Source organism: Lithobates pipiens, unplaced genomic scaffold, assembly GCF_037356315.1.
Source record: "Lithobates pipiens isolate NorthernLeopardFrog02 unplaced genomic scaffold, aLitPip1_a1.2 Scaffold_18, whole genome shotgun sequence".
In the NCBI taxonomy this organism is placed as follows: domain Eukaryota; kingdom Metazoa; phylum Chordata; class Amphibia; order Anura; family Ranidae; genus Lithobates; species Lithobates pipiens.
The window spans coordinates 251,574,589-251,590,901 of record NW_027507758.1 but is presented as its reverse complement, the minus strand read 5'-3'; the positions used below and the strand labels follow the sequence as shown (position 1 = coordinate 251,590,901).

At 39.9% G+C, this 16,313-nt stretch overlaps 1 protein-coding gene across 2 annotated transcripts in view; it reads right to left on the bottom strand.

Annotated features, from left to right (window-relative positions):
• Positions 1-16,313, bottom strand: part of MAP3K5 (mitogen-activated protein kinase kinase kinase 5) — a 222,179-nt gene that overhangs the window by 123,063 nt on the left and 82,803 nt on the right. For both annotated transcript variants that reach the window (XM_077486787.1, XM_077486786.1), the window contains exons 4-7: positions 15,435-15,628; positions 11,705-11,873; positions 11,447-11,553; positions 6,158-6,328 (exon numbers count right to left, since the gene is read on the bottom strand). In XM_077486787.1, coding sequence (XP_077342913.1) covers positions 6,158-6,328; positions 11,447-11,553; positions 11,705-11,873; positions 15,435-15,628 — 641 coding nt within the window. The remainder of the gene's footprint in view (positions 1-6,157; positions 6,329-11,446; positions 11,554-11,704; positions 11,874-15,434; positions 15,629-16,313) is intronic.

Below are 16,313 nucleotides of genomic sequence, written 5' to 3'. Positions count from 1 at the left end.
TTGTTGCTTAGAATATTCATCTTTATAATTAGATGGTGTAAATCACTGGTATTTTCCTAATATAAATAAATAAAAAGAAAAGCAGCAGGTGAATGCTTAGCTGTCACACCAGTGTGGATCCTTGTAACATATTTTTATTACCTGTTGATCCTGCCAGTAGATGTGTTATTTTTCCACTTCCTGTAATAGGGTGACAACACTGTTACTTCTGCAGTGAGATTACACAGCAGCTTGTCAGGCTATAGATAAGCAGTTACAGCAACAGGTTGTTTTCTGATTCCATATAAGTAAAACATGACGACTGTAAGCACCCCTGTTATTTGGTTTATCCCAACCTTGTAACTGATACTTTTTCTTAACAGCTTCATCTGTTACCAGAAGTGGGAAAATATACTGGCATGATCAACATATAATCAAAAAACTGTTCCTACAGGGAGAAATTAGAAAAGCAGACACTGTTGTGTTAATGATACTGAAAGATTGCATCATAAATGCCATGTTTTGATTTTGCCCATAGTTCCACTTAAAACTTTCTAATTATTGTGGGAGGGAAAAATCCTTATGGTAGATTAAATTGATGTCTGACTGATCTGCATGAAGTTATTTTTTAAGTCATGCTAAATGATATCATGCTAAATAAGCAATGCCAGCATGCCAAGTGACTAGCTGCTTCTTTTGCAGTGAAAGCGGCTAGTCCCTAATGTTGTACACTATCATCTAGGAATTTTATCTAAGTTGTACTAATAACTGAAGACAGCTTTAACAAACAAACAACAAAATTACAAGTTGTCATAATGGCAAAATCCCAGCACCCAAGCCAGCGCACAGTGCCTTTTTGGCTAGCACGCAATTGCATTGGCTGTAATTCACAGCTCCTAGGCTAGCTCACCCATTCCTCTGATGTAGGGGAGGATGTCTGTGCTCGGTGGAGACCTGCTTATCTGCCTCCTAGGAAGCTTGCCTGTCTGCCTAGCAAGAAGCTTACTCACCTGCCTGCCAGTAAGCATACTGACCTGCACACAGCCGTACGTACCATCAGCATTGCTACATCTAGGTAGGGGAGACTGGGCAGTGTTTAAAACTGTTAGAATATAGTCCAAGGTAAATAATGTCCCTGCATTGTAATATCCCACAATCCTGCCTACAGTGGCACTGTCAGCTAGATTTAAAAATGAGGGCCAATAAGGTTTAATTGTGTTGCTATAATACTTTTTGTTGGTTACATAAATAAGCACAGTGCAGCAAATTATTTGGAAACACAGAGTTTTGGGCCAATAAAAAATCTAAGGTTTATGGATTGCGGATGACTTTAGGACTGAAGTGTTTGTATTGAGGCCTATCCAAAGTCTGAAGTTCATGCATGAATTGGGGCTGGACCGAGGTCTGAAATGAATGTGTGCTGTGAGGTTGGTTTGAGGGGGGACACTGGTCTAAGCTCAAAAGGTGAATGGCTTGGGCCTGATCTAAGGTCTAAAAGTAAATGTTTTAGGCCTGATCTGAGGGCTAAAGGTGAAGGTTTTGGGGCTGTTCTGAGGTCTGCAGGTGCAGGAACTGGGGCTTATCTGAGGTTCGACTGTGCAGGGATTAGGGCTGATCTGAGGTCTAAAGGTGAAGGTTTTTGGGCTCATCTGAGGTCTGAAGCTGCAGAAATTGGGGCTGATCTGAGGTCTAAAGGTGAGGGTTTTTGGGCTCATCTGAGGTCTGAAGCTGCAGAAATTGGGGCTGATCTGAGTTCTGAAGGTGCAGGAATTGAAGCTGATACGAGGTCTAAAGGTGGAGGAATTGTGTCTGACTGTGGTCTGGAGGTGGAGAAATTGGCACTGATCTAAGGTCTGAAGGTGAAAGAAGTGAGGTTGATCTGAGGTCTAGAGGCGCAGGAATTGGGGTTGACCTTAGGTCTAATAGTGAAGAGTTTGAATTTGATCTGAGGTCTGATGGTACCGGAAATGGCGCTGATCTAAGGTTGGAAGATGAAGAGTTTAGGGTTGATCTGAGGTTTAAAGGAGCTGAAACTAGGGCTGAATCTGAGGTCTGAAGGAGAAGAAATCGAAGATAATCTGAGGTCTGAAGGAGCAACAATTTTTATGATGTGCTGTATGTTACATACTCCTGACAAAGTGTTTGATGTTTCAGCAGTATCTGGCTACTTTACTAGCTTAGTAATAGTACAAGAACTGGGGCAGTATTTACTCTGTGTAGACGCAGACTCTATTTACCATTTATTTATTCCTTTAAACCATGTCCAATATTCAGCTCTATGAGGCTACACCCAATACTTGCCATAGCACACTGCATGCTCCGCATCTTTCACCAATGTTTGGCACACTGCGGTCAAAATGTTACCTCCTTTTGATTTAAACAATCAATGCCATTGATGGAAAAATATGGAAACCTCCAGGATAATGACCTCTTGAAAGAAGGTAAATGTAATCAAATATTCCAGACAATGGGGTGGACTTACTAAAGAAGTAGTGTTTCTTTACTTAGCAAAAGGAATGTTCATCCTCCTCAATGTTTAGCAATTTCGGGGGGGGGGCCTGTTGTTTTTTTACCCACATGCTAAAATACACATTTTTTAACATGATAATGCGCTTGAAAAACCAAAATATGATATATTTTATGAAAGCAGAGGACCCATTGAAAAAAGACAAGACTTTTTATGTCTAAGTCTAGAATATTCTCGGGATACTTGGCAAGGTGGGTTCTACCTGCCTTTCTGACCAGAAAATGAAAAGTAAATCCCCACCTGTTAGAGATGTCATGGTCTTTTAGCAAGGTTAAAAGAGGTTTGAGTGCCCTCCACTGGTCAAGAGTGTATATGGTTAGGTCTGGGAGTAGAAGCATTTTTACTTCATCAAAATCAACTGGATCAAAGTCCCAGGCTTTTTGCATTATTTCTTGGTTAGGTGTTTCAGGAGCAAGCCCTGAACCATCATTAACAGATCTGCCACACCTGCTGCTTTGGGGAACCCTCTTACCCATTTTATTTATTCAGTTAATTCTTATTTTCAGTGTAGTAATGTAGGAGGCATAGAGTTTGAGTATGCGACTCAATTACCTCTATACATTGTGCCTGATCAATGACATGGAGGGTTGTGTGGGCTGTTTTTTTATTCTGATGTTTTTATATGACTAGAATGTATTTCAGCCCTATTAGCTTGGAACTCACATTTGGACCCTGCTGGATGTAGCAATTCAAAATAGGGAGAGCTTTAGTACACTCCCACCAGTCCCACTCAACCCCTGTCCCTCTTTGTTTTGTGAATAAGAGTAGAGGGGACAGGCTGACCTGTCATTGTGTCTGGGAGGGATGGGTCTGGGCTGAGTATGGGTGAACGGTCTGACAGATTGATGCTCTGAGCCTGAGTATGGGTGAACGGTCTGACAGATCGATACTCTGAGTCTTTCCCATGTGGAAGATCCATCAAGTTAGTGGATTAGTGTTGGGCTTTGATATGATCACTCCAAAAACAAATGTTTACCTCTCTGGAATGCCGTCTGGTCAGAGAGACTGACGGATGCTGTCTGTTGTGGACCATATAATATACTGCTTTTACTATCATATGCTGACCATGCCCCCTCAAGTTTATTTATATTTTAAAGCGGTAGTAAACCCGCAAAGCAAAAGGCATAATGAGCTAGTATGCACCGCATACTAGCTCATTATGAAATACTTACCTTAGAACGAGGCCCCGACATCTGGCCCGATCCACGCCGAGGGAGCTGACATGCTCCCTCTGCGTTTCTTCCGGGTATCGCGGCTCCGGCGCTGTGAGTGGCCAGAGCCGCGATATCGTCACTCCCACGCATGCGCGCGGGAGATTTCATTCCGGCCGGCCGGCCACTGCCGGATTTTCAGGCCGAGAATCCCCTTGTGCGCATTCCCCGCTGCAGTCAGCGGCGCATACCGAGGGGAATATCTCCTAAACCGTACAGGTTTAGGAGATATTTTTTTTACCTACAGGTAAGCTTTATTATAGGCTTTCCTGTAGGTAAAAGTTAAAAAATTGAGTATACAACCACTTTAAAAGAACACTGCTACTTCTCTAGTAGGTGTTCACAAATACTACTGGAAACATGTTTTGTGGGCAGTTTACACAAAAAGTGAACAGTTTGATAAATACATACAAAAATTGTTTGTGGATAAATCAAAATTAGTGTTACCAAGAAATGAAAAAAACAAAACAGAATAGCAGGATGCTGACTAAGATCTAAAATTCAAACTGAAAAAAAAAAGATTTAAAGAAAAGGGATAGATAAACATGACTATTATCTAATACACAGGACTAAAATTAAAGTAATTCCTTACATAAAATAAAACAGAACAGTCCTGTCCTGAATGCCACAGAAATGCTGTGGCATGATTTGAAGCAGCCCATTTATGCAAGACATTCCACAAATATATATGTAATTTGAAACACTCTACTGTTCTTGAAAACACTTGCTGAAATATTTGGTTACAGTTAATGATAAAGATTTCACACGCTACCAAATATTATGGCTTACATGTTTTTTTACAATTTCTTTGTTCTTTTTTAAACAAACAACATTATTTATTATATTTTAGTTGAAGACCAGATCAAATTTTAAAGCGTAATTTAATTCTCATTTCTTAAAAAGGTTGATAGGTAGGGTTTTTATGACAGAAGAAACCCTAGTGGTCTCTGTTTTTCATAAAAGCTTCTGCCTGTCAACGGTAATGTACACGAATGCTGAACTCAGAGTATATTTAGAGCACCACTCTGTGCTGTGATGAAGTGACTCCCGTGTGCATGCGCGATATCATCACGGCCTGGCCATTCAAGTGGCCATTCAAGTGGCCACACAGAGCAAACCTGGAAGGAAAACTGGAAATATTTGGAAGTGCCCAGGACCAGCTGAAGTGCAGCACTGGAGGGTTTTATTTGACAAGTAGGTTTGCCATCATGTGTTAATATACTATGCATACTAACACCTTGTGGCATAAACTAAAAATAAAAAAATAAAAATATTTAGCGAATCTTAAAGAGAAACTTCAGCTTACACCCCCTTCCTTTTTTTATTAAAGCTGGACCTGATCTCAAACAGTAAAGTGTTGCTATCTTATGGAGAACATCTAGAAATTGTATTTTTGCCTAAGCAGCATGCTGAAAAAATAATTTTTGCCTTGAATTCCTTCTGAAAAATAGCTGTGCATTTCCTGTGCATAGGAGCTCATAATCTGAAGACTAAAAGCTTTATATCTACATTGTGGGATCACCTAAGGCACTGCTGCCTCTGACTTGCTAGTTTCATGGGATTTGGTGATATCAGTAATGTGCTTCTCACTGTTCTGGGAGCCGGCTAGAGAAGAAGCTATATATGAGGAATTGTAGTATAAGAATATCCCTGGTATCTGCTTCATTTTTTCAAAGGATCTGTGCTTTCTGCACCTTTCCAGCTGTTTCTTGGTCATTACCCCACCAGTCATCAGGTAATCAATCATTAGGAGGGGCAGATCTAATGTGAGCCAGCAAAGCGCTACTTCTCTATAAAGATGACCATCTTCACACAGAGACACTGTGACACACTGTGGAAAAGGAACAGCAAATCACGGCTTACAGGCAATGACTTAATCATTAACCTTTGCGTGGTTATATCGAGCACAGCTTCTATAGTACGGCTCTTCTGTAAATGTTTTTAGGTAGAAATTCAGAAGTGCAAAGATTTCACATTTTTTCGCAATAGAACATGTGTAATTTAAAGTGAATGGTGTAATGATCATATCTATCAGCCTATGACATTGCACAGCAGCTAAGCCAAAAAACATCTAATGACTCAAACTATAAATCCTAGAATATTGCTTTATTGATACATTTATTATAGAGTTATCTTAGACTCTCTGGGCTCAAAGCAACCAATTTACGTGTAATCCCAAGCAGTATGAGTTTTTCCACAACTTCTTTATCTCTTGGGAACAATAACATTTCTGGTAAAGTATATCCATTTCCTGAGTGAAATCATATTTCAATTTATTCCATCATTCAGTTTATCACATTAGGAAAGACAGTCACACCCAGCTAATCAATTTCCGCAAAACATTTATCTTATTATACTATATCAATGGAATGATTTCACAGCAATGTCACTTGATCGCAGTTATCAGTAAAGCACAGTATGGACATAGGCAGATGCTTACCACAGTATGCCATTGTCTCGGCTCTTCTCATCTGTGAAATTAGAATCCAGGAATGTATCCTTATAAATCCGTCCCACTAAGCAGTACACATCTGAAGCAACTTGGTCCTCATGTTGTACCATAAGCAGCATTATCTCAAGGGCTTTTTCCCTGTCACCGGGATGTTTCCTCCTGTGATAAGGTGAGAATATTACACACTGGAATAGAGTGCCTAAAGCAAAGCCACTATTTCTTTGTTGTAGAGTCAGCAGGTGTTAAAACATGTCAGTCAGCCTATGCTTACATGGAAAATTAAAATTACACTTCCTGTTCTGATGACAGATGTCCTAGGGACAGGAAGTAAGGGGAAATTTCCCCAACAGTGACAAAGACTGCAATAAAAACCAGGCTGGATGTCCAATCATTCCCTGATCTATCCAAAATAAAACTATACATTTTCTTGAATAATAATACTGAAAAAAATAAGGATTTTTCATACTCTTCATGGGTACTTGCCAAGAGGAGATAAGACAATAGAAGTTATGTCGATTTAGAGATATTGGGTTTGATTTTATTAAAGAAATGTACAAAAGCAGGAAGAAATCTCTATTAATATTATTGGCGTGCTTCTCTTGCGAGTCTTGAGTGCACGTGCTCAGCATCATATCCAGAAATTGTCTTTGGGAAATAGACATATGAACGCTGCCAACATTGCTGCAGAGGTAGAAGGGGTGGGGGTCAACCTGTCAGTCCTCAGACCATATGCCACACACTGCATCAAATTGGTCTACATGGCTGTCATCCCAGAAGGAAGCCTCTTCTAAAAATGATGCACAAGAAAGCCCACAAACAGTTTGTTGAAGACAAGCAGACTAAGGTCATGGATTACTGGAACTATGTCCTGTGGTCTGAATGAGACCAAGATAAACTTATTTGGTTCAGATAGTTTCAAGCGTGTGTGGTGGCAACCAGGTGAGGAGTACAAAGATAAGTGTGTCTTGCCTACATTCAAGCATGCTGGTGGGAGTGCCATGGTCTGGGGCTGCATGAGTGCTGCAGGCACTGGGGAGCTACAGTGCATTGAGGGAACCATGAATGCCAACATGTACTGTAACATACTTAAGCAGAGCATGATTCCATCCCTTCGGAGACTGGGCTGCAGGGCAGTATTCCAACATGATAACTACCCCAAACACACCTCCAAGATGACCACTGTCTTGCTAAAGAAGCTAAGGGTTAAGGTGATGGATTGGCCAAGCATGTCTCCAGAACTAAACCCTATTGAGCATCTGTGGGGTATTCTCAAACAGAAGGTGGAGGAGTGCAAAGTCTCTAACATCCACCAGCTCTGTGATGTCATCATGGAGGAGTGGAAGAGGACTCCAATGGCAACCTGTGAAGCTCTGGTGAACTCCATGCCCAAGAGGGTTAAGGCAGTGCTGGAAAATAATGGCCACACAAAATATTGACACTTTGGGCCCAATTTGGACATTTTCACTTAGGGGTCTACACATTTTTGTTGCCAGCGGTTTAGACATTAATGGCTGTGTGTTGCGTTATTTTGAGGGGACAGGAAATTTACACCATTATACAAGCTGTACACTCACTACTTGTAGCAAAGTGTAATTTATTCAGTGTTGTCACATGAAAAGATATAATAAAATATTTACAAAAATGTGAGGGGTGTCTCACTTTTGTGAGATACTGTAATTAGAAAGTGGAAGGAAAATGATAAATGGTTTTCATTTTTTTTTTACAAATAAATATCTGAAAAGTGTGGCGTGCATTTGAATTCAGCCCCCTTTAATCCTATACCCCTAACTAAAATCTATGGAACCAATTGCCTTCAGAAGTCACCTAAATAGTAAATAGAGTCCACCTGTGTGTAATTTAATCTCAGTATAAATACAGCTTTTCTGTGAAGCCCTCAGAGGTTTGTTAGAGTACAAACAGCATGCTATGGATGCCACAGCTTTTGTACGTATTACATAATTCCCCAGTGTGGGTATACAAAAAGTAGTTCCGAAAGATAGACGTTATTTTTAGAGAACTGATTTGGAGAGCTGAATTACTTTGTGTACTCTACAATTACAAAAACAGGATGGAGGGGTAGCACTTCCACACCCCCAGAGCTATGGGAGGGAGTAATAGGTTGGAAGGGGGATATGTAGGAAGGGAAATGTTGCTACAAAACACTCCACATGGGACAATGGTGAAAGCCATGGAGGCAGGTTCCCTTCTAGGCTCCTCACATTAAGTTTGATGGTAAGAGTATGAGACACAGTGAAGATATTGTTGGGGTATAGGGGATTTACAGAGTATGCCCCCCTTTGGGAGAACAGAAACCTGTGAGAAATACAGATAATGGGGACAATTAAAGAATGGGAAAGATGTGGAATAAATTTCATTAACCAGCTATATAGAGACGGTACTCTGAAATCCTTTCAGGAATTGAGAGAACAATATGCCATACCAAATAAGTCCTTTATTAGGTACCTACAGATTAGATGTGTCTTAGGAGAACAGTTTAGAGAGAGGACACCTAAATGGAGCAAGATTCCATTGCTCCAGAAAGTAATTAACGCAACAACCTCAAAAGGTCTAATTTCAAGCCTATACCTGCATATTTATAAGGGGAGCCTGGAAGGGATAGAAGCCCCACCGAGCAGGAGGAGATGGGAACAGGATGTAGGTACTATAACTAGAGTATAATTCTGGAATTGGGTTTCTTTGTCTCACTGTCCCCCTCCCAGAGTATGTCTCATTTGTTCTTGTTCTTGTTAAACAGAGCTTACTATAAGCCCAAAAGCTTTTTTTTGTTTGGCCGTAGATCAGACACCAGTTGCTCCAGGTGTGGGGAAATAGAAGGTGATTTAATCCACGTGTTCTGGAGATGCCCAAAGCTATTCCAGTACTGGAAAGAGGTATCTGGAATCATAGGTCAGGTATTTCGGAGGACCCCTAGACTGGGACATAAGGTTATGTGTACTGGGCTTTGTTGAGAGGGTGGGAAATCCTGGATGCACCCAGGTCGCAATTCTTAGATGTTTATTCCAGGCAAAGAAATTGATAGCACAGAGATGGCAATCAGTCCTACCTCCATCTAGTAGACAGTTGGAGAGTGGCATGAACGAGACAATATGGAAGGAAACATCGATTTATGTCAGACAAGGGAGTATAAAATAAATATGAAGAGATTTGGAAACCCTGGTGGGATGTGAAGGGATACCCCCTTAGAGTAAGGTGCAAGATAAAATTGAGTTAGCAACTTTCTGTATACAGACAGAAGGATAAGGAGGGGAGAGGAGATGGCAGGGACAGAGGTATCAATATTAAAAAAGGTAGAGAATAAGGATAACAAAGATAGGATGTGACATACTGAAAGAGAGAAGGGTGACTGAGAGTGAAAGGTGTGAAGTCGGGAGGTAGGGGTGACGGAAAGTGATCAATAGAATTTAATGGTTGGAGAAGGGAAGCTGGGGGGGGGGGGGGGTAGGCACGATGGAAGTGAATGGAGGATGTAAGGGAGGAAGTTGGGCCCACTATAGAACAAATATCTGAGAAGTTCACCATGAACATATTTTAGATTTTATTTTAATATCCGGGTATGTAAAATGGTGGGGGGAGGGAGAGGGGGCAATGGATGTTTGTATGTTAAAGATGACTAATGAAAAATGTTTCAATAAAGATTATAAAATTAAAAAAGAATCTGTGGCAAGACTTGAACATTTTTGTTCACAGATGCTCTCCATTCAATCAGACAGAGCTTGAGCTTTTTTGCAAAGAAGAATTGGCAAAAATGTCACTCTCTAGATGTGCAAAGCTGATAGAGACATCCCCAAAAGACTTACAGCTGTGATTGGAGCGGAAAGTGGCTCTACAAAGTATTGACTCAAGGGGGCTAAATACAAATGCATGTCGCACTTTTCAGATATTTGTAAAAAAAAAGAAATGAAAACCATTTATCAGTTTTGTTCCACTTCACAATTATGTGCCACTTTGTGTTGTGTCATATAAAATCCCAATAAAATACATTTACGCTTTTGGTTGTAACATGACAAAATGTGGAAAATGTTAAGGGCTATGAATACTTTTTCAAGGCACTGTATCTACAAGCACCCCTTACCTGTATAGACAGTTTTTTAGTAAATATGAACTAACCCTTTAACTCTAATGCCACGTACATGCGACCGTTTTTCCCGTCAGAATAAATTCTGATGGTTTTTCGCTGAAACGGACTTGCCTACATATGATCACACCAAAGTCTGCTCATTTAGAACGGGGTGACGTACAACACGTATGACGGGACTAGAAAAAGGAAGTTCAATAACCAGTAGCCAATAGCTGCCCTTCGCTGCATTTTTGGTTCGTTGGAACAGCATACAGACGAATTGATTCTGTCGGAAAGATTTAAAACGTGTATTATTTCTAGGTCCGTCAGAATTAAAAAAAAAAAAGTCCGCTGAAGCCCACACACGATCAGAATATCTAATGAAATTATTCCGTCTGACTTTTTCTGCCGGAAAGTCCGACCTTCTGTACATGGGCTATTTCTGACTTTCAGATACTATAAGTTCCCACTGACACCACTAATTTTTTAGCCATCTGTAAGGGGGGGATTCTTCCCAATGACCACAAGCGTAAGGGGCATTCTTTCCAATGACCATCACACCATGAATTGTATATATGGTCATTTTTAGTAGGGGTTCCCTGAAAATTATTTCAAGGGTTTCTCTGTGTTGCAAAGGTTGAGAATGGCTGCTTTAACTGATCTCCTAAAGTGTACACATGCACCTGTTCAGTGCAAGCCACATTTTGCAATGTGCATTGAGAGTCAAAGTAAGGCTGTTTTTCACATCCCACATCCCAGGGCAGCCTATCCCACATGCACAGCAGAGGGCCAGTTTTGACTGATCAGAAAGTCACAGCTGACTTCAGAATCAAAGAAGGCCGCACAGGTCCAAAGACTTCTGGTTGTAGGGAGACAGCACTTTATGTCTGCTAATTATGTGTTTTTAAAAGGTCAGCAGCTATAGCACATTTAGCTGCTGGAAACTTTTTTCAAAAAGTTCCTCTTTAAGCGTAAGTTCACACCAACCTGGTCCACTGTGGTGCATTTGAATGTGCTGCCCAACACATATGATGGGTATTATTAAAGCTCATTTTACTGTATGCACTTATAAGAAGGAGTACTGCTAAAAATGGTTCATTTTAAATAGTTATTACAGAATGAAAGCACACTATTTAGAACGAGAACAATAATACTGATTGAATATTATGTTTGGAAAGTTACTGGAAAATGATCCTCACCTGTTCAGAGCAAATGCATAATGAAATTTTACATGAAGAAGGGCGGACAAATCTGAGGTTGGCAGTCTCTCTAGGGTTTCCACCAGCTTCACGATTGAATCGTAATCCTTTGCAGATGAATGGTGCGTTTCATGAAAAAGAAACAAGTGTAATTATAATGATGGCAGACTGTTAGAGCTTATGCAAGGGCAGTTTAAATGCACATGTCATATGACATAAACACACACAGCACGTTCATTCATTTACAGTTAAGTGTACCTGGATGTCTCTGTATGACAGGAGCAAATTCACAATTATGTCAGGCGATAAAACTTCAATGTTATCTATACGCTGTCGTATCCTTGTCAGTTCATCAGCCAGCTCTTTTCCAGAGTAATGATTGCGGGCACGTCTGATGTCATTGAGAATTGCTTCACGGAAATACTGACTGCAGTTATGTAAAACAACCAAGTATTAGTTTCAGAAACACAACAACTGGACATTACATAATGGGAAAATACCAAAGGTAATGGTATAGAAAAGACTAAGATATCACACAAACAAATTTTACTTATAATGGAACTCTGCACTTTTAATAAATAATACAATTTGTGTCCCCCCCCCACACACACACACTTATGCAGAACATAATGTTTGTTTTGTCTAGGCAATGAACAGATTACTACTTCTCATAAGCTGGGTATACGTGTATCGAAAATTTAACTGGTTCAGCAAGAACAAGCTCAATCTTACTCTGTTTGGAGCCCTCTCTGTTCAACAGAAGCCGGAGGAGGGGGTATTCCCCCCTGTGAGAATATAATATTACTGCGGGGGATATCCTTGCATCCACATGACTTGTGTAGATGCAGGGGATCTGTGTGGTGTTTTTTTTGGTTAAACCCGCTGGTTGAATGACAAAAAACTCCAAGAGTATACCCAGTTTTACTAAATGGTCCCATGACAGCCAGCGAGCCATTCTTCTCTGCAACAGCCACAAGCATTGTTTGTGAAAATGTTGGCAAAAGGGATGATGACGCCACTGGTCATAGACTAGCAAAGAGGAGGGGTTATGTAGAACCAATCTTCACTGCCAGAACCAGCAGGAAGGAAGACGGCAGGACTGTGGAGTAAGGTAAGTTTTACTCAGTGCTGGACAAAATGACTACCGTTGACAAAATGGGCATTACTTTCTGAATCAGCTGGAGGGGTACTCCTAAAGTTGGGCTTTAAGCTTCTATTACACAGGAATTAGCAGTGGAATGTCATTTAGTTTAATGTCTTTTTTTGGAGTAGGACATTAGAGTGTTTTTGGATAAAAAAATATATATATTTGAATGTGAAAAGTGACAGTGATTCACAGAACATTATGATGCTGTATATGTATGTATGTATATATATATATATATATATATATATATATATATATATAAAGATATATATCTATATATATTTATATTGTGACAGTGCAGTCATCTGGGTTGGTGTATGTCGCACAGGATTCTCAACTAGGCAGTTTAATTTGAAGGAGACTGTGTTTTCAGTTTCCTCTGTAGTTGGTAAAATCCAGTCGGGGACCTGGAGCCTGGAGATTTCATAGCAATCTGGATGGGAGTAAATCTCTAGTCCTGGGACTAGGATTTGGGAATAGCCCAGACACTGATTGTTCAGGCGTGAGTGGGGGCCAGGGTTCTGGTCTCCACCCTCCCAAGGAGTCCAGGTGTGTAAGGGAGTAGCCACAATAATGCATATCTGCACGGTTCAGTCTGACAGGGCAGACAAAGGGCCCAAGCCTGTGGGCTGGAACATCAAGGAAGCTGTGAAAAAGAGTGCCAGCAGAGGTACAGAGTGTGTACGGCACAGGGACACTGTTACATGGGCAAGAGGACCGAGGCCCAAAGCCTGAGAAGCGGTGCTGACCAGAGAGCCAGCTGGCTCTGCATATTTCTTTAACATAACTGCTGTGTAAAGTTGAAACCCCTGCATGGGTATCCTGGAGGGATTGTTTATTTTTGTTTAATAAAAGTGTGCCAACAAGCCCTTAAATGGCAGAACTGCCATGGACTTTGCTCACCGGTAAGCTCTACACAAAACTTAACAAGCCCCAAACATTACTCTATACTCTGGAATGACCGCTAATCAGTTTAGTAAAAGCAAAACAGTTCATTTACGCAGATAAACAAAAAGACAGCTTACTTCAGCCAAAATCAATAAACAGTCCAAATCCTGGTCTCACAAAACGATACAGCAGGCTCACTACTGTAACCCACTGTAGACTCCTTAGCGGTAAATATGTGTTTGTTGGAGGGTCCACTTCCTGAAGCCCAAGACTTGACAGCAAGTCTGAGAACTAGCAACACAAGCAGTTGTACACTCCTAGTTCTCCACTGCAAGGTTAATTAACATTCTCTCAGCAATGGGCATTTTACATTTAGACTTGTGAAGCCATATTTAGGTCGTAAATGAGTTAAAGATTCACTACTAAAAGGTTTATAATGAAAAGCGTAGGTGACACCACAAAGCTGTTTTAAGCATTGTTCAGAGGTAAAGGAATTCCCCCACATTTTTCATATTTAGTAGGTTACTTTCAATCTGACTATTAGTACAAGTTTAAATCTCCAATTCCATTGCAATAGAGTCAGGGTCCAATAAATTGATCTGCCCTGAATACTGCAGAAAATAACAAAAATAATCATCCTATTTACTGACAGTCTCTTCAAATTGGAACGCCAAAACCAAGCACTGTTTTCTACATTTTGAAGATGGGAAAATTCTGAGAAAAATATTGGAACAGGTTATTTAAACAGAAGCAGGAAGCTGCACTATAATTCAAGCATCATATCTATTTGTTTAATTATTTATATGGTATACAAATATTCTACAGCGTTTTAAAGATGACCAAGAGCAAAATCCAAGATTATAAGGTTTATTACTATGGCAAAGCAGTTAAATTTGGTTCAAATGGTTATTCTCAAGGTTGGAAAGCAAACAGGACTCCAGTAATAAAAAAAAATCACTGTATTCAACCTAATTCAGAATTTTTGATTGTAAGTGGAATATCCTATTCATACATAACTATACTACAATATCTAATAAGGCTGTTGTTTAAAAGCTATTTATTAAAAACTGTATATAAAAACGATAAACAAGAGCACTACAAAAATGAATTCAAGCCTGGGAAAATCAATGTCTAGCTGGGAAGAAATATTTGTGTATTCATAGAAACATTTTCCAGCTGGGTAGATAAACTCACACAGCTCGCATTCTCTGACAATGCACTTGTAAAAGCAAAGAGAAGAGCATAGCAAATACATGGAGATTCAGATGCATAGATGGAGATTGGAGACAGAGATGTGCTGGGTCTATTGAATATTTATACATAACATTCCTTTCTTGCAAGAGGTCCTCGAGTGACCAATAAACATTTTAAAAATATTCACATTCAATCGTGCAGCCTTTATAAATTCTAAGCAGGATTATTGTATTAGCAACAACATGCTTCTGTTGAATTTCTTGCGGCAGCCGGCAAGTTTTTTTTGATATTGAGGTAGTATCCAAATCCTTCTACTGGCTATACTGCCATCTGCAGGCTAAAATGGGAATACAGCCGGGGCAAAAAGGCAGGAACAAAAATAATTATATTCAGGTCCTTGCAAGCTTTTGTGTATTCAGACTGTTCACTTGTCCTGTCTATTTCCTGTATGCTCTTTTCTAATTACCTGCTTTAAGACCCAAGTTTGCTTGCATTATGAATTTTTCTAGTTGTATGGATTACCCTTCTGCTTATCTGCCTTCACATAGCCTTCCTACATCTATGTAAACCGGAAAGGCCATAAACTAGCAGAACTTACACCTCCTCGCTGAGTTTTCTGAAGGACTGGACATTCCTTGACTCTACTTTGCAGGAGAGCCCACACCAACGACTGTTGACACAGGTGGGTTCTTGCTAACCAATGACATATTTTGAAAATAATGTATATCAATTTGAGTAAAAAATGTAAAAAACACTTACCATGAGCTAGCCTGTGCTATTTTTAGGATCTGAATAAAACGATCCACAAGAGGCAGACAAATGGGACCAAGAAGTAGTTCTAAGTTTGGTTGCATTAATTCTGTCAGTCCTTTCATGAGGCTACCTTCACAGCAGAATACCTTGTTATGTGGTGTGATCATGTAAGGAACAAAGGTGTAGTTAGCAGTGCACATCTGTAAAGAAACCCAAAAGTGTGTAAGTTTGTATTTTCCTTTATGCAAAAATATGGCATATGCTTGATAACACTACTATACAGGAATCCAGGGCAAAACGTGGAGCAATAATCTACAAATTCCATTAAACCATGGCAGTCTGCATTTGTGGGTATTACCAAAGATAGCAAACAGCAATTGAGAAACATGAATTGGCATCAGTATAGGGCACACAGTAGGGTAATAATACACAATTGGTAAAGGTTCTAATAAATGCAGATAGTGTATTAAGAACAACTATAGCTGAGTAGCTTTGCTTTAATACAGGTATACAACAATGAAAATAACCGTAAATATAATAAAATTTGGTACAGATTGGTTGACTCTCACAATACATCTGTAAGCCCCTTCTAGCGCATTCTCGCGATTTTTACTTTGCTCTTTCCATCTGTCAGCATGTTTACTACCTGAGCATGTGCACTACAGCGTAGCCTGATTGGCTTTTTGGGCTGGCCCTTCCATCCTCAGTCTGAAGGATTACAGGACATTGATATGGAGAAAAAGCCAAGTACTTAAGCAAGTTGCATTTATAAATAACATTTTAAATAAAATACATTTTAAACTTAAGGCACTCCAAGCACAACAAAAAAATGCAACAAAAAAATGCTTCCACCATGTACATACAGAGTTAACAGCCCTACACTGT